The 25,555-nt window shown below is 39.0% G+C and overlaps 1 protein-coding gene across 1 annotated transcript in view; it reads right to left on the bottom strand.

Moving 5' to 3' along the window:
* The window catches only part of ADAMTSL3 (ADAMTS like 3), a 584,778-nt gene that overhangs the window by 34,071 nt on the left and 525,152 nt on the right, over positions 1-25,555 (bottom strand). The window contains exon 24 of the mRNA XM_043989606.1: positions 822-1,004. Within this exon, the coding sequence (XP_043845541.1) occupies positions 822-1,004 (183 nt within the window). The remainder of the gene's footprint in view (positions 1-821; positions 1,005-25,555) is intronic.

Below are 25,555 nucleotides of genomic sequence, written 5' to 3'. Positions count from 1 at the left end.
CTTAGAAGAGTGCCTGCAACATACCAAGTGCTTAATAAATGTTGATTGATTGACTGATTGATTAATAAATGCTTCTTGACTGTCGACTGAGAACAGAAGGTCTCTGATCTCAAGGAGGTGACAATCTAATTGGGATGATGATACTAACACAACAATAATAAAAGCTATTATTATTATTATAATAACATTTTACTAGTGCTTTAAGGTTTGTAATGTATTTTACATATATTATTTCAGTCAGCAATAAACAGAAGGAGATAATAAAATGTTCAATACAAGTGTCCTGAGAGATTAGGGACCAAAAGAGACCAGAGTGGGCAGGAATATTTCACAGAAGAGATGGGAATTTAGATCAGACTTCAAGAAAGGCAGAGAAACAGGGAAAACGTAGCCCAAGCTAGGGAACCTCAAAGTTATGCATTAGTATGTGGTGGGTGCACTAGTGTCAAGAGCTTAGCTAGAGCAGAGCATCGGTTCTGAAGAGTAGTGGCAAATGAAACAGGATAGGCAGGCTAGATCCAGGTCAGGGAGGCCTGGAGAAGCAGGCAGAGAAGTTTTAGACTTGATTCAGTGAGCAAGAAGCAGAGGAGCAACATGCTAAAAGCAATACATTGTAAGAAAGCTGGTAAAATGTCCATAGGAAATGCAACTCAGACACTGCCTAAGAGCTAGATGGGTTATTTGGCAAGGACTACAATAATCAAATGCCTTTCGATTCTCACTCCCTAACTTCTGGACAAAACTGGAATACAACTTCCCCTTATGGTAAAAAAAAAAAGATCCTAAGTTCATGCAAGCAAGAAAAACAATGAAAATGATACCTGACAAGTGAAGAACAGATGCTGCTATTGCTTTTCCAAGGGCATTGGTAGCTGTGCACACATATGTTCCTTCATTTTCAAGTGAAACATTCTTCAACAATAGGGACCCATTGAAAAGCAAGAAAGCATTGTCACTCAGGGATCCTCCTCTTTTTAACCAAGTAATATTAGGCTGAGGAATACCTTAAAAACAAAAATAAACAAGCCAAAAACATCCCTTTAATGATACACAATCATAATGTGCCAAATCATTTGATCATTGTCACTGACACAATGAGAGCATAGGTCTATCAAATACCCAGGGCTCAGCACACATGGTAATAAAAGCAGATTTAGAGATAATTTAGCCCGACCCTTCCATTTTACAGGCGAGGAAATTCAGGCCCAGATAAAGTGCCTTCCTTAAGGAGTCACAGGTGGTAAGTGGTAGGTACTTAACAAATCCTTGGTGATTGATTGATTCCAGAGCTTATGAGCTTGTATTTGCCATTTCTCCTTAGGTCCAAATAACCAGACCATTGGCTCATCCTACTAATGTTTCAGCTTCTTTGTTGGGTGGCTGTGTTCCTGCAGGATCCAGTCTGCAAGTCAGATGGTCCATTTATTGTTTCTCATCCTTGTCACATGATCTACCCAAAGCCACTCAGTGCTGGTTCATCTGCCACCCATGGAATTTTTTTTTTTTTTTTTTTTGCAGAGCTCTACATTTGTGTCATGTGAACATACCAGAGGATTCTATGCTGGGTGACCATCAGCTTTTGCTCATTGTTCTTTACTGGGATCAGTGTTCTGATGTTTAGATCAGTATAAGAAGCACTGCAGACTTGGAAACTTCTGCCTGATCTTCCTGGGTGTTTCAAGATTGGTCAACACTGTGGGGATGTGGATGAAACAAATCTAGGCCATTTCCTGATTCATTCTTGGTTCATTCTGTTGTCTTGTCAAATAAGATGGTTGAGGTAAATGTGTTCCAATATTTCCTGGAATATTAGGTATTATGGCTAAAAGTCCATAGATATTTAATGATGTGAGATTTAAAATTGGATATTAGATCATAAATCTCCCCTACTTAACCCTTCCCTTAATTCATCTCCCAGACTAGTAAATGGAAGAAGCTTCTGGTTTTCTAGATAGAGCCTTTATTGTATATAAGGTGTTGTTGATTAGAAGGATAGGAAAACAGAAATACAGTACAAATCGTCTTAAATCTAGGCTGTCTATATTCCTTATAAAAAACTCACCAAACCGATTTAGGCCACCTTTGGAGTGAGTCAGACCGTCTGTGCCGCGCCGCCCGGAGTCCCGCCAAGCCGGCCAAAAAAGGCTACTCCCGTTCTCTCCACCCCGGAAGTCAAAAAAACCCGGCAGGCAGTCTGACATGCGCAGCAGGCGCACTGTACCTGGCAGGCAGTCTGACATGCGCAGCAGGCGGACTGTACCCGGCAGGCAGTCTGACATGCGCAGCAGGCAGACTGTTCATCTCCTCCCCAAAAGGGTGGTCCTTGAAAAACTGGTGTCTTTCACTTATCCTAACCGACTGTTAAAAACTTTCATATTTTACCACATTTCCCCCCTTTGCTTCCTCAAGAAACGGAATGTTTCCTTGATGGAACAGTAAAAAGAATATAATAACTTTTGCTGACTAATAATATGCGAACAACAATACAGAAAAGGAAGAGAGGAAAGTTTTGTCCAGAGGGGCGATTTTTTTTTTTTTCCTCATGAACCGACGCTTTGACATTAGTCTTGCAAAGGGAGAGCCTCTGCAGAGAGTACATGTTACAGATAGTATATAACAGAAAGGAGATAGTAAAAGCTAATAAAGCAAAACAGTTCATATAAAGTCTCTGAGTTCTCTTGTCTTCTTGAAGTGGTAAGATGTCATCAGGAGGAAACTGGATTCTGGTCTGGAAAACTGGATTCTGGACTCTGGTCTGGAAAGCTGGATTATCTTCTTTAACTGTTTGAATTGCTGTATTTTTAAAACCTTAGCATAGCATTGTCAATGATCAAATTAATAAATTCCATTACATTCCCTCCTTTATATGGTTAGACTTGTAATAGAGGGTTGAGGTAGTTATGCAATGTGTAACACTTTTTACCACCATGTGTCTGGATCAAAGCCAAATTTAGTATGTGTTCATGACACCTGAAAATGTTATGGAAAGGTTATCATACCATATCTCATGGTTCTGAGACAGCCAGTGATTGTGCTAGGCCACAGGTGAATTCAACTGAGTGAGATAAAAAGATAAATAAGTTCAGTTAAATTAGGTTAAATTAGGAGGGAGAGAGGATGAATACTGGACTGTGCCTAGTAATTGTGCTCTACATAGTCACCATCATAAGCAAACCATGGACTTACGTATACCTGTCTCTCCTTTTGTTGCACATATATTCTCTCCAGGGCCTGCGTCAGAGTTCACAGCAAGTTAGTCTCTGAAATGATAAGTTTCCATATTTCTGAAATCTCATTAATTTCACCAAAGACAATATGATGGTAAAAATGTGTGCTATGCTGCATAACTGAGAATATATTAGTGATATATACAATAATTCCAAACCATACCCAGAGTATAATGACATATAAATAATAAACGAATGTAAATAGCTGATTATATTAGACATTGTTACATAATCTTCTTTTAGACATTATTACATAATCTTCTTTTAGCAAGTAGACCACATCATCTTATACATGAATTCTCTGGTATAACAGTAGCAGATACTTAAAGTGGTGATTAATTCATCAAAAAGAAATAAGACTTCAATTAGCAAGATTCAATATTCAATGTTTTCAGTGAGGTATCAAGCAATTTCTGGTACTTTTTAGTTAAACAGAACAACATACAAGAGAAAGGAGAAAAATAAATAAATAAAACAAAACTCATTAGAACTCATGGTTCTCTCAAAAAGAAAGAGTAAATAAAAAAAAGAAGAATTCTGGTAGCTTCTGAGGCCCGATAGCCTCACCCACAGCATATACTTAAAATGTCTGGAATTTAAAGAGCTTTCTAAGATTGTCTCAAAAGCACAGCCAGGCCGGGGAAGGGCTGAGCCTGAAGCTGCAAATGCAGGTAGAAAAAGTTGAGCATGCGCACCAGATCTCTGGACTTCCCAGGCAGGGGAAGCTATGGGCTTGGCCATAGGAGGAGTAGAGGGTGGGGTCTGGAGAGGAGGGGAGGGACCAGAGCAATTTGAATCAGATTTGATTTTGAACTCAGGCCTGGATTCCTCTTCCCCCACTTTGCCTCCAGGTGCTAGGGGATTAAAAGCTTCTAGAGGGTGGGTCATTGCCTCCAGGCATGCAAAATTAGAGCAACAATTAGTGTTAGAATTGGGAAAAGCTGCAGGAATCTCTTCAGGTTTCTCTGAAAAAGCATGGTTGGGAGAGGGAGAGATATTTCCTTGTGTGAGTAAGTTGCTGGCTCTTTTAACAAAAATAAAAAGAAAAATAGAAAATCCACAAAAACAAAGCATTAACATGATCTTATCTCCCATTTGTCTGGTTAAACAGACCAAAATCAAAAATAGGATAATTAGGGAGTTTAAAAGGTCCATTCGAAAAAATTCAAAGGAAAAACACAGCCAGTACACCAGTACTTAGCAGTTAAAGGGAGAGGGAGGGGAAATTTCTTACCCAACCAGCAGATCAGAAGAAGACTGAGGGTTAGCTTTCCTCTTCGTGGTCAGCCATCTGTTAAGGGTTAAAATTCTAGCTAATTCTGTCATTATGACTCCTGCAACTCCTTTCTTCTCCCACCCCCCCAAATCTTTTAGGAGTCAGGAAGTGACGCGGGCTAGTGGGAGGAGGAAGGAAGAGACTGGCGCTCGGTCTCGCTCTCTTTCCTCTGGACTCTGGCGGAGAAGGGAGCTAGAAATGTGCTCTCCCTTTAATAGATAGGAATCTAGGCCTTTTTCTCTCTCTTTACCAAATTCTTATTCTCCTTAATAAATGCTTAAAAGTCTAACTCTTGCTAAAGCTTATAATTTATTGGCGACCACTCATTAGATATTTTAGACAGTTTAGCTAGAATTTTAACCCTTAACAATGATTATAAGTCTTACCAGTGGAGACCTCTTTCTTTTTTTTCCAGATGTCTGTGTATACAACTGTTTAGACCAAGGGTAAGTGAACTACAGCCTTCACCTGCCACCTGTTTTTGTACGGTCCATGGTCTGAGTGGCTAGATTTGGCATGTGGGCTGGAGTTTGCCAACCTCTGGTTCAGAAGAATGAAAAAAAAAAGACAAGATTTTCAAGGCTTAGCCAAATTTTTATGTGTGTAAAGGTATGTACACACATTTTATACACATGTCTCTGTGTGGTTTTATGGTATTAAAAATGATTATCAATTTCCAAATGCTTAAGCTGCCTTGAAGAAATAATTTGTGGCATTTTTTCACATCCCCCAAGGATCATATGGAAACCCCCAGACAACAGCTTGTACATCCAAAACTGAACCCCAGTTAATTCTTAATTAAAGTGGAGAGGGACCTGGAGCAATACAGAAAAAGAACTGTCCTAAAAGACAGGTTCTACTGCTCACTCTTCCGCCAGTTAGTTATAAAGTGCATGTCCCATGACCTCTCGGAATCAGTTGTCTAGGGGGAAATAATCAAGCTTTGTCTAAACTTTATATTCTAAAAGTAGTGGGCTGAACTAAATGATATCTTGAGCTTCCTTCCAGCTCAGGGATGTTTACATGTGTTTGGTTTTATCTCTTTCCTATTCTATCCAAGGCTACTTTTTTTTTTTTTTTTTGTGGGGCAATGGGGGTTAAGTGACTTGCCCAGGGTCACACAGCTAGTAAGTGTCAAGTGTCTGAGGTCAGATTTGAACTCAGGTACTCCTAAATCCAGGGCCGGTGCTTTATCCACTGTGCCACCTAGCTGCCCCTCAAGGCTAAATTTTTAATCCAAAGCCAGCTGCCCTCTCTTTTCCTGAGCAACCTTCTCCCACTGACCAGCACCATCTACTGAGAAATTATTAACTAGCTCTCCTATGAACTTCCACAACATGTAATTAAGAATGCAAACCTAATTAAAAGAACAATGATGCATGCCAGAGACAAATTTGCATGTTTTTATGGTGTGTGTTGACAATATATTCTTCCTATAGCAAAAATAATAGCATTTTTGGCAAAATTTCCTTCATTTATTCCTATTTTAGAATTTGTGGTCACATGGATTATTTGTGAAAAGAGGACTTGTCAAAGAAGTTAATCGTGAAAGCAACTCTCTTATGGGAGGTTTTACAACCCACTCAACTGTTTTAGCAAACATGCAAAAATTAATATACTAAATTTTAAAGCATTTATCTATCAATAAAAGTGGGACCCACATTTTGTTAACCAAGTTGCAGTAACTACATCTGATTCCATATTTGAATGTATCTGTGATCTCAGTAATGGGGCAACTTCTGCCACAGGTGCAGATTGCAACCCAATGAGGATTTTTTTTATCCTAAGAAAGTTCTGACCATGCCCCTCCAATCTGTTAGAGGCCTTCTTCTAGGCTTTTTAACATTTGGTATTCACCAATGTGGCACTCAGAGTGTCAATCTATTATTCCATGTTTTCCTTACACGTATTCTCATTTGACTGTTCCATAATTTAATCATGTTAATTATAGTCATTATAATTTATCTCACTTATGTAATACTTTAAGATTACAAAGCATTTTTCTTACAACAACCCTGAAAGATGAGTAATAAAAGTATTATTATCCTCTTTTTATAAATGAAGAAACTGAGCCTCAGGGTAGTTAGTAACTTATCCAAGATCACCCAGCTAATCCAAGTCAGAGGTAGAATTTAAATCAAGGTCTTTTGGCCAATTCCAGTATTTTTTCTATTATAAGAACTGGAGGATCATTTAGAGGTCATTAATACAATCCCTCAACCAATAGGGTCAACCTCTCTATAACATTCCCTAACAAATGATCTTTCCAATTGTGCAAATAAATTTGTGAAGCTCTGCTGAAATTACAAAGTAGATTTCAATTCGAAACCTTACATTTCCTATAGATTAAGGTTCATAAAACACTTTCCAACAAATCTGTGAGATAGGAAGGGTGGATATTAATGTTCCTATTTTGAAGATGAAGAAACTGAGGATCAGGGAGTCACTCAGATAGTAATTAATAGAATCAAATCAAGACAATGAATACGGAAGTGCTTACTATGAGACAGGTACTGTACTAAGAGTTGGATATACAAAGAAAGGCAAAAGACATTCCTGCTGTCAAGGGGTTCACTCTCATAAAGAATGCTTAGTTTTCTTCCTCAATTCCTTTTCAACTCTTCTTTTGTTTGTATTTTTCCTGTTGAAAGATTGAGAGGCAGGGGACAGAGTACTGGAACTGGAGTCTGAAGACTTGTGCCCAAATTCTGCATCTGCCACTCACTGTGACCTGTGTTACCTTGGGCAAATCACTTAACATCTCTAGGCATCAATTTCCTCAGCTGTAAAATGAAAGGGGCAGCTATGTAGAGCAGTGGATAGAGTGCAGCAGGAAAAAATGAGGTATTAAAATTTGTTATGAGCAACAGATTTGCATGTAGCTTCAATATTATAACAGAATGGCATAGTGTGGTATAGCAGTATAGTTGCAGATTTCTAATCATATTCCATAATCTGGTCAACACATTTTTATCAAGTGTCTATTATGTGCAAGGTACGTGGACCAAAGCCCAAATAGCGCCTTTACTCTCAAAAAACTTAGAGGTTTCCCCTGAACATGATAGCAGAGAATTAATGGTATATGGTGGAAGGGGCAGTCTCAACCTTTAGAAGCAACATTTCTGAAAGATGAGACATCACCTCATTCTCTTTCCCCACTAGGGCCTATGTAGGGTCGTCTCTTTGACCTAGTGCCATGTATGAAGAAGCACGGGGCACAGCATCTCAAAATGTGGTTCTGGATTTGCCTCCTAATCTCTGCTGTTAAAGGTTTTCTGAGACACCAGAGGCAAAGGCAGAGGAGTAAGGCAACAAGAGTGGAATGTGTCATTCTTGTTAGGGAAGATCTCACTTTGTAAAGTCCCTGAGGAGGTGAGATGCTGAAGAACTAAGATTTTGACTCATGGTGTTGAGAACTTTCTGTGCATTTTCAAAATAATAATCTGAATTAAGGCTTAATCATTAATAATATTATGGGCTAATAATATTATATCCAATGACTTGGCAGATCTCACTGATAACATTTTAGTTAGCAAATATTTATATTGTGAAGATAGGAAACTGCCCACAAATGTTTAATGGGAATTCTGATATTACTGTGATATGCTATTTATTTCAATTCCTGCTAAATGGCTTTTTAAAAAATAGCATATGGAACTGCCAGTTCCTATATCTGGGGAGAAGGCAGAGTGTAGTGGAAAGAACACTTGATCTAGAGTCTAAGGATGTGGGTCTGAATCTTTATAACAGGAATACAAGTATTATTATCTCCATTATGCAGATGGAAAAACTGATATTCAGAGGTTGTCACTTGCCCAAGGTCATGAAGTTAATGACTCTTCCCATACAGGTCAGATTTTAGAGTCACTGAAAGTGTTAAACATTACTTGAGTTTTCCTTCAACATTTTTATGTTTACATAAACACCACAGTGCAAAAAACCAAACCCCAGAACAAAACAAAAGACAAAAAGCGAATAGTGAGGGGGTTGGACTTCAAGAATGTCTATAAGGTAATGACCTTCCCCTCCCCCCCAAAATGCTTGGTCTCTATTTAATTAGAAGGAGCATTTCCTGTCATTTTCTAAACAACCAATTTCTAAACACCCTCACTTTTTTTCCCTTAGAAATTCCCGGCAGACCTCTAAAAGCCCTACTTATCCTTAAGTACCCACTTGAGCTAAATCTACTAAGTACTTGGCCTCCCAAGAGATTAAGCAGCAAGTATCTGAGGCTCTGGGCTCTGAACAAAGGATAATCACAGTAAATTATAGGAAAGTTCCTGGGGGACTCAATACCCCTTTCAGTCCAATCCTAAGAAGAGCTATGAAATTCAGAAGTTTGTTCACCAAAACTTCACTTTTCACAGGTCTCTTTTTTCATCCAATTAGCTGGTTAAGAGAATCAAATGACTATTTCCCAAAGGTATTTCAGGAACAGGAACTGTACTGTAATCAGTAATTATAATGATCATACTGTCGTGTTCACTAATTGCTTCATTTGTACTTGTCTTTTCAACCAGATCATGAGAAACTTTGTGGCAGGCCCTTTGCTAAGTAGTAGAGGGGACAATGAAGTGAGTGTTGGGAGAGAAAGATTCTGGTCTTGGCTCAGCCACTAACTATGGATTGGGAGTAATTTTATCTTGTTTGGGTCTGTTGCTCCTCATCTTTAAAACGAAAAGGCTGGATATGATGATCTCTGAGAGCCTTTCCAGTTCTCTCATGCTCTCTAACCTGGGCTCTGATCAGTGAGTGTTCACATTATTTTTTCTGGACCTAGGCTGGCAGGGCTATTACCTCCTCCTATCTCCAAGTCTCTCCACCCCAAGGCAAATGGAACAAAGAAAACCCTCATATGTGGGAGTGCAGAACACTGATCCATGACAGAGACACAGATCCTAGAAGACTGGCTCATAGTCACTGTGGGGGCAACCAATACACATATGAGGGAACAGAATGGGGGAAAAGAAAGGCTCACTCTTGCTGCCTACTACCTAGTAGCCTATTACATCAACAAATTCTTCTTGCTAACTAGTTTGTTTGTTTGTTTGTTTTGGGGTTTTTTTGGTAGGGCAATAAGGGTTAAGTGACTTGCCCAAGGTCACACAGCTAGTAAGTATCAAGTGTCTGAATCCAGATTTGAATTCGGGTCCTCCTGAATCCAAGCCTGGTGCTTTATCCACTGCATCACCTAGCTGCCCCTGCTAACTAGTTTCTAAACTCTTCATAACTCCTCCCTTCACTCCAATTGTCCCATTTCTTGGCTTCCTATACCTTTCACCCTCCCCTCTCCCAACCCCACATACTCTGCAATGTCAGGAGGACACCAGCCTCCTTAGAATTCCTCAGACAAAACACTACATCTTCTGACTCCTGGCATTTTCACTGGCTATCCCCTAGTTGTGGAATATTCTCCTCCCTTATGTCTACCTTCTGGCTTCTGTCAAGTCCTAGCTAAAAAACAGTGTGCACAATGTCAGGTCTTTCTGCAAGGAGAAAATGTAAAAAGAACATAAAAACCCCTGATATGTAAATTGAATAAGAATGAACAAACCTCCAAAGGGCAACAGAGAGGGCTATCTATCATGGATGTGAGTAGGCTGCAAGATGTTACCAACAAGGAATGGTGAAGGAGAAATGGCATATAACATGTCATCAATGAAACACAGAAGTGAAATGAAAAATGAACTGGCCATTAGGAAAGAGCAAAGGTGATCAGTGGACAGCCCACCAGCACCTTTGCAATGGCAAAAGGACATAAAGAGGGCTCACAACCCACTGGGAAGACCCCTCGCGGCAAACTTATTGGAGGAATTAGGTAAGAGTTGTACTGAGCCTGAAGGGATAAAGTTGTGATCTGTGTCATGGGAGAGAAAACCTACATGGAGAACAACAGTAACTATTGTTGTTCGTTCATAGTTTATCTGTATCTGACTCTTCGTGACCCCATTTTGGGGTTTTCTTGGCAAAGATAATGGAGTGGTTTGCGTTTCCTTCTCCAGTGCATTTAACAGATGAAGAAACTGAGGCCAATAGGGTTAAATGGCTTACCTAGGGTCACATAGCTAGTAAGTGTCTGAGGTTGGATTTGAATTCAGATCTTCCTGACTCCAGGTCTGGCACTCTATCCACTGTACCACCTTGCTGCCCCATAAAAATAATAGCTAGCATTTATTTAGCACTTTAAGATTTGGAAAGGTAACTTACAAAATGATCTCATTTGGTCCTTACAACAACCCTGGGAGGTAGATGCAATTATCTCCATGTTCCAGATGAAGAAATTGAGGCAAACTGAAGTTAAATGACTTGCCCAGGGTCACCAGCTAAGAAGCAGATGAGGCAGGATTTGAATTCAGGTTGGCCTGACTCCAAGCTGTAGTACTCAGCTAATGATATCATGTATCTATTTTCATATACATCCATACCTTAAGTGTTCTGTGACTCTATACTAGGTCATTGACATAAACTAGACGGTATAGGGATCATTTCACTTTTAGTGTTTGTATTCCCAGCACCTAGCCCAGTGCATGACACACAACAAGTATTTGATAAATGCTTCCCAATAAACTAATATTATCTAATATACATTGAAGTACAAAAAGAAAAAACGGGCCATATATGTATATATGTATGAGCATATGTATACACATATAGTATACACATGTATATATGTGCATGTGTATATATACACATACATGTATTTGATAAAACTTTAAGATAAATTCTACCATGGATAGAGAGAAGCTGACTTTAAGATTCATTATCCAGATGCTACCGAAAATAAAGCAAGAATTTTATATATTCAAAAGATCAGAAAATATAAAAGAAATATAGTCTGAAATTTTTTCTACCGATGCTCATGGTTTGTTTGGTGCTTTGAAAGCAACTGAAAATATAAATGTTTGCTCCATGTTGAAACAACCACAGAATGTCAAAAATAGTTTAAATTTATTTATTTGCCCTTAAAAGGTAGGCTATTTTTCCAGCCTTCCAGCAGTCCTGAAATATCTAGTGTTCAATTTCCACAATCCTAAAGTAGCTTTTGGACAGCAAATGTTATGGAAAAAAGGCTCAGGTCCGGAGGGGCTGCAAAACGTGTGTTTAAAAAAGTCTGCACGATCGGGCGCCTTTAAAATATTCGGTGCTTAAAAACAAATTCCCTCCAACCTTGAAAGGCCCGTGAAATATTCCACACTATAAAAAAATCTTGGCCTCCTCACAGGCTGCTCTAGAACACCGAATGTTTCTTGACAGAGTTTTCCCCCCTTCAGCCATGTAGGCTCACAACATTCTATGTACTTCTCATTGAAGGCAGTGAAGACTGATCCTTGTACTGGTCCTCTTGTTGGAACATTTGGAAAAAAATTGTGATTTCATAAGAATTGAAACAACCCAGTATGGTATGGATGAACTAGAAATCATGAGATTCTGTACACTGCTGAGACATGGCTGGCCCATCACGCTAAGATTAGGAGAAAAAGTAGCCTCCTTTGTAATCCTGACAAACTCCCTGGAGACCATGTGGTCATTTAAGTGTGGGCCTTTGGAGAGTTTCCATGTTTTCAAGAAAAATATCCATTTTTACCAACCCAAAGTTGTTTTTTTATCAAAATTAATGAGTGTACATCTCTTTGGTGCTTTTACTGATGATGTCAGAATAGCTTTATCTTCAGAAGACTCCCTTATCTGACTACATTCAATATTCCTTTGTAAAGAATAATGGGAGAAGGGAGAGAGAGACACAGAGAGACACAGAGAGAGACAGAGACAAAGAGAGAGAGACAACAGGCAGACAGACAGACAGACAGACAGACAGACAGACAGACAGACAGACAGACAGACAGACACACACACACACACACACACACACACACGCGCGCGCGCGCGCGCGCGCGCACACACAGCTGAAAAGGGCCAATGTGTATAGCTAGTCCTTCCCTCTTCCCAGGAGAATAATGACTATCTATCAAGGACATTGCATTCCTGAATTATAATGATGATGAAAATTAAAATGTTCTAAACATACTCAGTGGTTATTTTCTTTCATTATGACTTCTACATTTTTTCCAAATGTAAAGCAAGGGTAAATGAATATGATTATGTATAAATATGATTCATTAAGCCTGGGGCATCGCTACCTTAGACAAGAAAATACAAGAGGCACATGAAGTCACAGTTTGTTTCTTGAGCTTTATATTCATATTACACAGATGCAACCTGAGCATTTATCAGGGTGCTAGTTGTTTGGTACGGGGAAAGCTGGGAATCATAGAGAAGAACTCAATCCAGTTGAGAAGACAAGGCAAAAACACTCGAAAATGCAAAGTAAAATAATAATGTAAGCCAATATATCATTAAACTAAATGAATGAAAAACAATAAGAAATGTGTGGAAAGGTGGGTTGGAACCACATTATATAAGACCTTAAATGAAACGTGAAAGAATCTGTATTTCAACCTACAGACAATAGGGAGTCATTGAAAGATTCTGATGAGGAAGGGGGATTAATATAGAAATATTTATGATCGATTATCTGGAACGAAACAATCCAACATAGGATTTGGGAAAGGTCAACAGAACTTTCAGATACATGGAAAAGCTATTTCAGCCACAACCCTAGAGATGACCATTAGCCAAAACTCTTACTCCACTAGAAAGATCATCAGGATGTGTTTAGAATAGTTAAGGCAGAGAAATTGCCCCCCATGAAGGCTGTTTGGCTATGTAATCCACCTGGGTCTGAGGGCCTTAATCCCAACCAGTTAATTAGTTGACCCAGCCAGAGATGGCAACCCTTTGCAAGTTCCTGGGTGGAAAAATCTTTGAAACAAAAGGAAGGATTATACTGGCCTTTCACTATCTCTGTCAGAGCCTTAATTCTATTTATTAAAAAAGAAAGATGAAGAATTATAACTCTGAAATTATTATAAAGTCCTGAATTGAATAATTATCCAGAATTAGTATCCACTCACCCCTATTTTATTTATTTATTTATTTATTTTTTGCGGGGCAATGGGGGTTAAGTGACTTGCCTAGGGTCACACAGCTAGTAAGTGTCAAGTGTCTGAGGCTGGATTTGAACTCAGGAACTCCTGAATCCAGGGCCGGTGCTTTATCCACTTCGCCATCTAGCTGCCCCCACCCCTATTTTTGATATCTAACTTAACAGACCAGTGGGACAAGGATGGTGAGAGGAACCAAATTGGACCTCTAGGAAATGTAAAATTATAGCTAGATATAAAGGGGTAAGCAATGGTTATCACCTCTGAGGCTGAGTATAACTGTATGAATAATTGGTTCTATCCTTTAGGGGTTGTGAAGGTCTCTGCAGTGTCTCAAAGGTTCATGAATTTGGTGTTCCTCAGTTTACTACACTAAGAAGCAGTCCTTTATCTCCATAATACCATCATCTACTCTTGGACTCCTGCCCTGCATCCCCACTTAGTATGAGCTGTCCTCCATTACCTAGATCATTACCTCTTATGTGACAGACTGGAAATAATAACAGCAACAACAATAACAATAATAGCTAGCATTTCTATAGGGTTTTTAGGTTTAGAAAGCAGTTTACATGCATTCTTTCATTTGATCCTAACTACAGCCCTATGCCTAGAAAAAAACATTAGAGGAAGAGAAAGTAGAATTTCTGGGGTACAAGATAGGCCAGTAGAGGGGGAAATGGGGAGTTATGCAAGATGGAAGCCATGTTGCAGCAGTAGAGACTATGTCCTACTTAAAAGCTATGGTAATTCTTTATCTTTCAATTGTCTGACATGATAGCAACATTCACCCAAGCATTCCAAAGGATATGCGAAATGGAAGACAGCTTTAGTTATCTGAAGAACAAGTTTACCTCAGTCCCTATATTTTACACATACACATACGCAGACACGCATATGTATTTGTTATTCAGTCATTTTTCAGTTGTATTCAACTCTTCATGATCCCATTTGGGGTTTTCTTGGCAAAGATTCTGGAGTGGTTTGCCACTTCCTTTTCCAGCTCCTTTTACAGATGAGGAAACTGAAGTAAACAGGGTTAAGTGATTTGCCCTGGGTCATATAGCTAGTGTCTGAAGCCAGATTTGAGATAGATAGAGATAGAGATAGATAGTGGCACAGCACACAGAGTTCTGGGACAGTAGTGAGGAAGACTCAACTTCCTGAGTTCAAATCTGGCCTCAAACACTTACTAGCTATATGACCCAGGGCAAGTCATTTAACCCTGTTCACTTCACTTTCCTCATCTATAAAAGGAGCTGGAGAAGGAAATGGCAAACCACTCCAATACACACACACACACACACACACACACACACACACACACACAAAATCTCTATCTCTATGTGTGTATAGATATATCATCTCTATCTCTCTATATATATGTATACATATGTAAATAGACATAGATGATATATTTATACACATAGAGATAGAGATGATATATCTGTACACACATACATATATAAATATATACCTCCCCATATATGGATCTGTTGAGATAGTTCATCGTGAAGACCAAAACATCATCTGACAGGCCTTTCTACCATTTTTACAAACCTTGTTCTTGTCATACAATCTGACTGATGTAGAAAATATAGGGAGATAAATCTGTTGGTGGTGAACAGAGTTGATTGGAATGGGGAGAGACTAGCTGTGGGGAGATCAATTAGGAAACAATAGTCCAGATATGAGATAAGTACTTGATGGCATTGGAAATAGAAAAAAGAAAGGAAAGCAAGCAAAATAAAGGAAGAACACAAAGGATTTGGTGATGAAGTGGAGGCTGGGGGAAAGGATAAGGAATCAGAGATTATCCCTGAGCCCGGATGATATTGGTACCATTGAGAAAAACAGGAAAGCCAGGAAGGTTGGTTAGTTTTAGAGGTGAGATTACAAATCTCGTTTTAGATATGTTAAGGAACATTGTGTTTTTAAAAATCTATTTTTATTGTTTCATTAATTTTAATAGAGTTCAAAGACCATATTCAGATTTTAAGAAGATTTAAAAAACACAGATTAAACAAAATCTTTCTAAAATAACAGGTTAAGAATAAGGAGTGAACTTTTATTTGGGACACAGTCCAGGGCCTCAAAGACTCAAACCATAAAGTTCTCTCTTCTATATACCATGAACCAATAGAGTTCATGGAGAAAAGGGTGGAAAGTAGAAGGAGAAAAGATTCAGGTTTAGGAATTTAACCACATATAATTCTGCTTTACCATAAATGTTTTTTCAAGACCACATCGAAAGGAAGAAAATTATGAAACCCAGTGGAGGAAGTTAATAATGAATAGAATCCAATAAGCCTTCAACAGAATTCATGGGGATATTCCACAGCTTGCAAATCCTGAAATAAATCTGATGATGCAAACCTTTTTTAATGGTGTGTGTGTGTGTGTGTGTGTGTGTGTGTGTGTGTGTGTGTGAAGAGCTCAAAGTACTCAAAATCACAAGAATGTGTCCAAAACACTGCATTGTCTTCTCCAGTCTAATAGCTCTCAATCCTAAAAAGCCTTTCCCCTTGTCCCTTCTTCACACTAGCAACACTGACCTTCTGGATGTTCTGCCAATAAGACACTCCATCTCTCAGCTTGGGGAATTCTTTCGGACTGTCCCTCATGCCTGGAATGTTCTCCCTCCTCCACTCAGACTACTCACTGGCTTCCTTTAAGTCCCTTCTCAAATCCCACTTTCTACAGGAAGCCTTCCCCAACCCCTCTTAATTCCAGTACCTTCCTTCTTTTAATTAGTTCTGATTTTTCCTGTATAGAACTTGCTCTGTATGTATTTGTTTGCATGTTTCCCCATTAGATTGTAAACTCCCTGAAGGCAAGGACTATCTTTTATGTCTTTTTGGGATGCCTAGTGCTAAGCACAGTGCCTGGCACATAGAAGGCACTTAATAAATGTTTGTTGATTAATTGTTGATGACAGTCTTGTCCTCCTTTTCCCTAAAAATCTGTTGGAAAATTGTCTACATTCAATGCTTCTCCTTCTTTGCTGTTTATTGCCTTCTTGACCCCTTGGAACAGTATGGCTAGCATCAGAGTTCATAAAGTTCTCTAACCTATCTGTAGTATTTTGTCTTGCTGAGTCCCTTTGACTTCCCTAATTAGCCTAGGCTTCAGAGACCATTCTTTTGCTTCTCCCAGCTCTTTAACTATTCTTTCTTGACTTGAACTTCAGTTCAAATCCCTGTTCTGAAAGATTCTAGCAGTGTGATTATGGGTAAGACATTTAACTTCTATGGCCCCCAGCTTGCCTCAGTGACAAAGAATGTAAAATGTAGATATTAATACTTGTACATGAAATTGTTGTGAGGAAGACAATGTATAAGCCCTAAAGAGCTACAGAGATAGGATCTTTTGTTCTAATATTTTGCTTTCCTTTCTATGCTTCATCCTTTACTCTCTGTGCTTCATTTCCCCATGTATTTATTGCATTGCGTGCCATGGAAACAACCCCAATAAAGCAAAACTTTTTTAAAGCACTAAAAATGCAAAAAAGTGGAACTATAGGAACTATATTGTTGTGGTGTCTCTGCCCCCAATGGACAAGGAATTGGGCCAAGAATTGGACAGGAGGAGGATAGAATTGAGCAGCCTCACTTAACTTTGGGATATTGCAAAATTCTTTGAGTGACCCCCAATTTCTCCCTGAAACAAAGGTCCATCTTTTTAAAGCAAAATTCTTCTAGTGTTGTTGAATGGCTGTGGTATACTACATAAAACATTAGAGTCTCTGATGAAGTGAAAATGAGAATAACTTAGAGGGTAATGGAAAAATACATGATTTATGTGAACAGGCAGTAATGGTACCTGCAACATAGTAGGCACTTAACAAATGCTTATTGAATGACAAATGCTAGAAGGGATGTGAAAAATAGGTACACTAATGCACTATCGTGGAGCTGTGAAGTGGTCCAGGCATTCTGAAGAACAATTTTGAACTATGCCTAAAAGGCTATAAAACTGTGTACATCCTTTGACCCAGCAATACTGCTACTTTGATCCCAAAGAGATCAAAGAAAAAGGAAAAGGACCTATATGTACAAAAATATTTACAGCAGCTTTTTCAATGGTGGCAAAGTATTAGAAATTGAAAAGTGAAGTGAGCAAAACTAGGGGAACTTAAAAAAAATCAAATTTTATTTTTTCTAAATTGAATGTAAAAACAATTTTTAACATTCATTAAAAAATTTTTTTGAGTTCCAAATTCTCTCTTTCCCTTCTCCCCTCCCTCCCCACAAGGTGGCAGTTTGATATAGGTTATACATGTACAATCATGTAAAACATATTTCCATATTAGTCATGTTGCAAATGCAAACACAGAAAAAAAGAACCAAGAAAAAATAAAGTAAAAAAAAGTATGCTTCATCCACATATTCTTTCTCTTGAAGTGGATAGCATTTTTCATCATGAATACTTTGGATCACTGTACTGCTAAGAAAAGCTGAGTCATTCACAGTTGATCACTGTACAATATTGTTATTACTGTGTACAGTGTTCTCCTGGTTCTGCTTACTTCACTTGGCATGAGTTCATGTAAGTCTTTCCAGGTTTTCATGAAACCATACTGCTCATCATTTCTTATAGCACAACAGTATTTCCATTACAATCAGATACCACAATTTGTTCAGCCATTTCCCTCAATTTCCATTTCTTAGCCACCACAAAAAGAGCTGCTATAAATTTTTTGTACAAATAGGTTTTCCCCCTCCCTCCTTTTTTTTCCTCCTTTGTTTTAAATCTCTTTGGGAGACAGACATAGCAGTGGTATTCCTGGGTCAAAGGGTATGCATAGTTTTATCGTCCTTTGGGCACAGTTCCAAATTGTTCTCCAGAATGGCTGGATCAATTCACAACTCTACCAACAGTGCATTAGTGTCCCAATTTTACTAGGGGGACATTGTAAACAATAGCAATACTGTAATAATAATCACCTGTTACAGACTTAGCTACTCTGTTCAATACAGTAATCCATGACAATTCTAAAGGACTAATGATGAAAAATTCTATTCACCTCTGGAGAGAGAAGTGATGAGCTCTTACTACTGATTGAAGCATATTTTTTTCTTAATGTATTTTTCTTGCTTACCCCTCACCTCCACAATGTGCCTAATATAGAAATGTTTTGCATGGCTTCATACGTATAATGGGTATTGTATTTCTTGCCTTCTCAATGGGTATGGGAAAGAGGGAGAGAATTGGGAATTGAAAATAAAAATAAAATTTTTTTTAAAGTTATAAAAGAATCGACAAATATGACTACAGAGATGCATGAAGACTTATATGAGCTGAAGAAAAATGAAGTAAGCAAAGTAAGGAAAACAATATACACAATGATTATAACAACATAAATGGAAAGAAAAAGAATCACCAAATAATTGAAAATGACTACTGCAAAACTATAATAACCATGCTTTTTCCCAAGGAAGAGATTTGAGCTGACACCTCCTTCTGCTCCTTTGCAGAACTGGGAGACCACCTGTGTGGAACACTGCAAATAATGTCAGACTTTTTTGGATACACAGACTGCTTTTGGTGATTTTAAAAAATTTTCATCTAAAAAATACTTGTTATGATGATAGCTCCATGATAGTAGAAAGGAGGGGAATATGAGGAGAAGTCTGTTGTAAAAGTGATATAAAACAATATCAATAAAATGAATTAAAAATAGTCACTGCTCTTGGGAGGATGAAAATGTGCATAGAAACAAGTCTCCACTTTTCTCCCTACATCTTTGCCCCTCCTGACAGTCAGGTCCACTTTATTATCCACTGGTTGCCTAAAAATCCAAAAGATAGTGAGAGACATAGAGCTCGTCTTTGAGCTCAGTTTAAGAGAACAGAGAGGGAGGCTGACTTCTTCCTGCAGGAGTCTGTCCTCATGAACCTATGTCTGCCAATCATTTTTTGTCTCATCACCAAGTCACCAGTGGACACTCCTTGTGGAATTGCTCCTTAGATACATTAAAACAGAAGTGCACGAGCTATAAATTGACTGGGGGAAGTCATCAAATTAATTAGAACCTCTCCCAACCAGTCCTTTTTGCTCTAACATTCTGAGATTCTCTGAAACCAAATTCTTTCTTTCATCTGCTTTCCACAGCATTTGATTGCCTTCATTCAAACAGACCAGTTTTGATGATGCCAACTTATGAGAGTTTTGTGGGGAGGGAAAGAACCACTGCTGCTTCCTCACCCAGACCTCAAGTGTTACAAAAATTACAGGTTGCCTCCTAAGCCACTTTGGTAACTTGGTCCTGGCACCCTGCCTTCTTTCACACCATACTCAAAATGACCAAGAACAAATTAACTTCTCAGGCTGAAAGGGCAGTATTTTTCCTCTCCTATACCCAGTTACATTGGAGGAGTTGTAAGTATCTGGAGGAAGAGCTTAGTTTTAAAAAATCAAACACCATAGGGAATCAATGAGATATCCTAGAAAGAACAATGGAGAGTCAGGAGAGACTGAGGTTTGAACTCATCCATTTACACTTGATTCCTCTGATCTCTCAGTTTCCTCATCTGTAAAATGAAGATAATAATACCTGTGGGGCCAACATCATATGGTTGTTATGAGAATCAAATGGTGTTATTTACATAAAGTGCATCACAAACATTAAAGTGTTAAATGAAAGTCAATGGTTATTATTATTGCCCTTAGAAATGCCTCCCTTTGTTGGGTATTACAGAGCCTAGTACATAGTAGGCACTTAATAAATAAATGTTTATTGACTGACTACACATAATACTCCAGGCTGCTTCACCTGACCTATCTTCTGTCATCAGTTAAGGACTCTTTTTTGGGTACCCAAACCAAGGTCCAATTGCTCATCTGTCCCATTCTTTCTTTTTTTTTTCTTTTTTCTTCTTCTTTTTTTTTAGTGAGGCAATTGGGGTTAAGTGACTTGTCCAGAGTCACACAGCTAGGAAGTGTTTAGTGTCTGAGGCCGGATTTGAACTCAGGTCCTCCTGAATCCAGGGCCCGTGCTTTATCCACTGCGCCATCTAGCTGCCCCTGTCCCATTCTTTCTAATTCCTTCTTTCTCTCCACATCAATATTGTATTTATATGCTAGAATCCTTTCTTGCAGAAACAGGACTTAATGGGATTAAGGGAAGAGGCATTTTTTAAACATCTTTTAAACATGCTTTAAACAGGAGCATGACAGGTACCAGCTCCAGCATCATTAAGATGAATGCCTGCAATTATTTTTCCATTTATGCTGTTGTGAAGATGGGCTGAGCTGAGTCACCATGCTTGTTAACAGAATAATGTTTGTTTAAGCCAGAGGTGGTGGCTACCTGCTGCCAGATAGGCCGAGGTTGTCAGATCTCTTGAGCTTGGGAGTCCTGAACTGTAGTAGCTACACTGATCCAGTGCCTGCATTAAGTTCTGTGTTGGTATGGTGAGCTCCTAAGAATGCAGGGCCAACAGATTGCCTGAGAAGGCTCAGGTCAAAGCTATTATGTTAATTGGAGTGGGACCAGGCCCATAAGTGACCCCAGAGCTTCCAGTCTGGGTGAAAGAAAGCAACCCAGTCTTCATTAAAAAAATGTAAGCAATTTAAAAAAAAATGCTGGTTTAGGTCAGTTTCATGGATTTAGAGGTGAAGTTCCATGAAGGATCTTCTCTCTGATGGAGCGAAGCAATCATAATGGCAGAAAATTACAAGTTAATTAAAGGGGAAGTTCTGAAATGTGACGGAGACCTAAGAGAACATTTCATTTGGCTCCTTCCGTTTATAGATGGAAACTAGGACTCAGAGAAATCAGGTGGTTTTCTTCAAGTCCCGTATTTTGTCAGGAAATTCACTAGATATTTAAGTTGAGGCATTTTTCATAAATCTCTACATTTTCCCTTTGAAGTCTCTATCAGCTGTTATGCTCCAGCCTCTCTGAAAGGTTATGTTTATATTCTGGAAGCTGACAGTTTGTCCTAGTGTCACAGAATCAGGAGAATGGGAGATGTAGCCAATGTCAGAGCTGGAAGGGAATGCAGAGATTAACAACCCTCCTCTCCTCATGATTTTCCAAATGAGAGAATTAAGGTCAGAGAATTAAACAACTAGGATACACAAGACTAAAACTTAGGTCTCCTTACTCCTACTCCAGAGATTGAAGGGACCTGAAGAGAGTGCTCATCTATGCCCCTAAATATTATGGTTGCCACATTTTCCTTAGCTTGACAAATCTGTCAACATTAAAAGTCTTTGGGAAATAAGAAAAAGTTCTTCTAAACAGTAACAACAGCTGCCTAATGGCACTTTGTGATGTCATCCTCAACTTCTCACTCTCCCCCACATCTCCATAGTTAATTTGTCACTGAAGCCTGTCAATTCTACCTTTGTGAAAGCTCTCAAGTATGCCCCCTTCTCTCCTTGGAAAATGTTACCACCTTGGGGCAGGCCCCCATCAACTCAGTCTAGACTTCTGCAGTCTGCTGCTTGGTCCCCGTCTCAAGTCTCTCTCCATTCCAGTCTATCTTCCACTCAGCTGCCAAAGTGAGCTTCCCAAAGAACAGATTTGACCATGTCATCCCTCTACTCAATAAATTCCAGCAGCTCCCTATCATCTCCAGGATCAAATATAAAAACCCCTGGTGTTCCAAGCCCTTCATAATCCTTCTTCCAGCCTCCACCTCTCCAGTGTTCTTATACCTTTACATACACCAACCGTCCCCATTCTCTGCAGTCCAATGACACTGGCCTTCTTGTTCCTTAAACAAAACACTCCAACACTCTGGCTATTTTCACTGGCTGTCTCCCATACCGGGAATACTCTCTCTCCTCATTTTCACCTCCTGGTTTTCCTGTCTTCTTTCACTTCCCAACTAAAATCCCATCAATAGGAAGCCTCCCTCTATTGATTGTTTCTAATTTATCCTGCCTATATCTCCTTTGCACATTTGTTGTTCAGTTGTTTTTCAGTCATGTCTGACACTTTGCCAAGAAAATCCCAAATGGTGTCCAACAGAGAGTCAGTGTTTTGCCATTTCCTTCTCTAGCTTTTTTTTTTTTTACATATGAGGAAATTGAGGCAAACAGGGTTATGTGACTTGCCCAGGGGCATATAGCTACTAAGTGTCTGAAGCCAGATTTGAACTCAGGAAGATGAGTCTTCCTGACTCCAGGCCCAGCGTTCTATCCACTATGGAGACACCAAGCTTTGTATATACTTGTTTACATATTGTCTCTCCCATTAGATAGACTGTGAATGCTTGGAGAGTAGGGGCTGTTTGCCTTTTTTTGCATCCCAGCTTTAGCACTGGGCTTGGCTCACTTTATGTATTTAATAAATGCTTATGACTGACTGTTACCTGCAGTCACAATGTTTGTTTAAGGAAAAGAAAGTTCAGGCAATATACTCAACAGAAAGATGTCACATGTCACAAACTTGTACTTTGAGAAGCAGAAGATTCAAATCATCAATTCTACAAAACTTAGAGCAATTGACCATTTTCTTCTGATGATCTTTCCTTTCTGACCAGAAGGTGGCAGAGAACACTCATTTTCCCCTCGTTTTCATAGGATCTTGGATCATAGGAATTAGAGCTGGAAGAGACCTAAGAGATCATCTAATCCAACCCACTCATTTTAGAGATAAAGTGATTTGACCAAGGTTAAACAGTAAATAAACAGCAGAACTGGGATTTGAACCCAGGTCTTTTACTGCCAAATTCAGGAACTTTACCTCACTTCCACAAAAGTTTTTAGGCAAAGAATTGGCCAAATTTATCATTTTACTTAATCTTATAACTCTGGAGCCTTAAGAGTACATAAAATTCAAGAGATCCTATTTATTTGATGTAATAATTTTTAAAAGATTGTTTTAAATTTTATTCAAGAGCAATTAGCAACAACTGCTATGGACATTTATACGAGACACAGTAGCTGTCCATGACATAAGAATATGGGTCTCTCTTGAACATAATGAATAGAGTTCCCTAAACATAAGTTTATTATAATTAATGGGAAAATATTTTGAGTTAATTAAAATGAAAATAGGCATTTATGCCAGTGGCTCCAATTAATTAATAAAAATAAGCATCCCAATTCTCAACCTTTGTATATATCACTTACTGGGATATTTTATTTTGTAAATTTTATAATATGAAGCAGATGATTAGAAAATGGAGACATCTATGTGAGTGTGGTAGGAAAATCCAGGAAATAAAACTGTTGGATAGGAAAAAAACACGTTGATTAATTGTAAACGTGCTGCGGTATTTTTGCTTTGATACTATTAATTAAAGTTGCATGAATACAGGATAGTTAATTTAACAGCCTAAGGTATTGTGCAACATAACAAAAACACTTGTGGAAGATTTCAGGCCGTGAATGATACTACTTACAAGGATTCACAGTCTGCCCTGGTGAGGCTCCATCTTGGATGTACTGGGTTCAGTTCTGGGTATCGTATTTTAGGAAGGACATTGATTAGCTGGAGAGCATTCAAAGGGGGTGGGTTGGGAAGGGGGAGGGTTATCCTGGAGGTCCTATCATGTGAGAATAGCTGAAGAAACTGGAAATATAGAGCCTGGAGACCAGAAGACTTGGATAGGTATAGAGGGGAATGCATGATAGCTCTCTTGGGTTTTTTGAAGAGCTATAATGTGGAACAGAGATGGAACTTGTTTTGCTTAGAGGTCAGAACTAGGAAAAAGGGGTAGAAGTTGAAAAAGGCAAATTAAAACTTGATGTAAGGAAAAATTTCATTTCAATTAATTCTGTCCCAAAGAATAATGGGCTGCCTGGGGAAGGAGTGGATTTTCTTTACTACAAATCCTAGCAGAAATTGGATGACAACTTGTTGAGAATTTTGTAGAGAGGATTCTCCTTCAGGGTATGGGTTGGACTGGTTAGCTTCTGAGGCCCCCTACGTCTCTGAACGTCAGAGATAGTCTGTGGTATAGTGGAAAGAACTTTGAGAAAAAGATTGGGTAGTCAGAAGCCCTAGTTTCAAGCCCTGGTTTTACCATTTTTAGCTACGTGATCTAGATCAAGTCATTTAGCTATTCTGAGCAGCCATTTCCTGGTCAATAAAATGGGGATAACATACCTCTCCTGTCTCTATCTTAGGATTTTCAATCAGTCAGTCAACTAGCATTTACTAAGCATCTACTGGTGGCACAGTGGATAGAGTGCTAGCCCTGGAGTTGAGAACCTGAGTCTAAATCTCATCTCAGACCCTGGACATGTCACAACCCCAATTGCCTTAAACATCCAGGGCCATCTCCAGTCATCCTGACATATATCTTGTGTGAAAATCAGCGTGCTAGCCCCCTGCTGAGAAAGACATTTGGAGAACCAGGGCAACACCATCCTGAGGAGAAAGCATGTGACTCACATCCAGAGGCTGCCTGGCCTCCGGAAATTACATCTATTCATAGAACTGCCTGTAAATCATGTCAATCAACGCCACCAGCCAATTAACTTGGAGCTGCGTGTGGGGACCAGCCCTCTGGCTGTCCCACGGGGGATGCTTCTTTCCATTGGAGGTCTTGATGGTGGCTGCAGGGCTAGGGTAGCTAGGCTTTTTCTTTCTGAACTACTCGTGTTCTTCCTCTCTCTTTTGCTAACTTCTAATAAACTTTAATAAATGCTTAATGCCCAAAGACTGGTGCTATAAGTTTCTAATTTAAGGCACCCACACATTAGATTTTTAGTCATAACACATAAAAGTTAGATTTTAAACATAACACTTGCCACTGGACCAAGATGGCTCTGGAGGAAAAAGTGAGGCTGGAGATCTTTCACAGCCCTGCCTCACTTAAATCCAATTTAGTGCAAGTCATGACATCACTCCAATGTCGTGGTCCTCTTCGAGAAGGAAGGACAAACAACAATAACCATGTACTAAGTACTGTGCTAAGTAAACATTGAGGTTTACAAAGAAAGGCAAAAGACAATACTTGTTTTTGCAAAGCTAACAGTCCAATGGACTTTTTGTAATAATGAATGTGAAGTGCTTTGTAAATTATATGGTAATTGAAAATAAATAAAAGTTGTCACTTATTACCTGCCCACTAGGAACTGCTGGAGAG

Source organism: Dromiciops gliroides, chromosome 2 (assembly GCF_019393635.1).
Source record: "Dromiciops gliroides isolate mDroGli1 chromosome 2, mDroGli1.pri, whole genome shotgun sequence".
NCBI lineage: Eukaryota > Metazoa > Chordata > Mammalia > Microbiotheria > Microbiotheriidae > Dromiciops > Dromiciops gliroides.
This window is presented reverse-complemented; position numbering and strand designations above follow the sequence as displayed.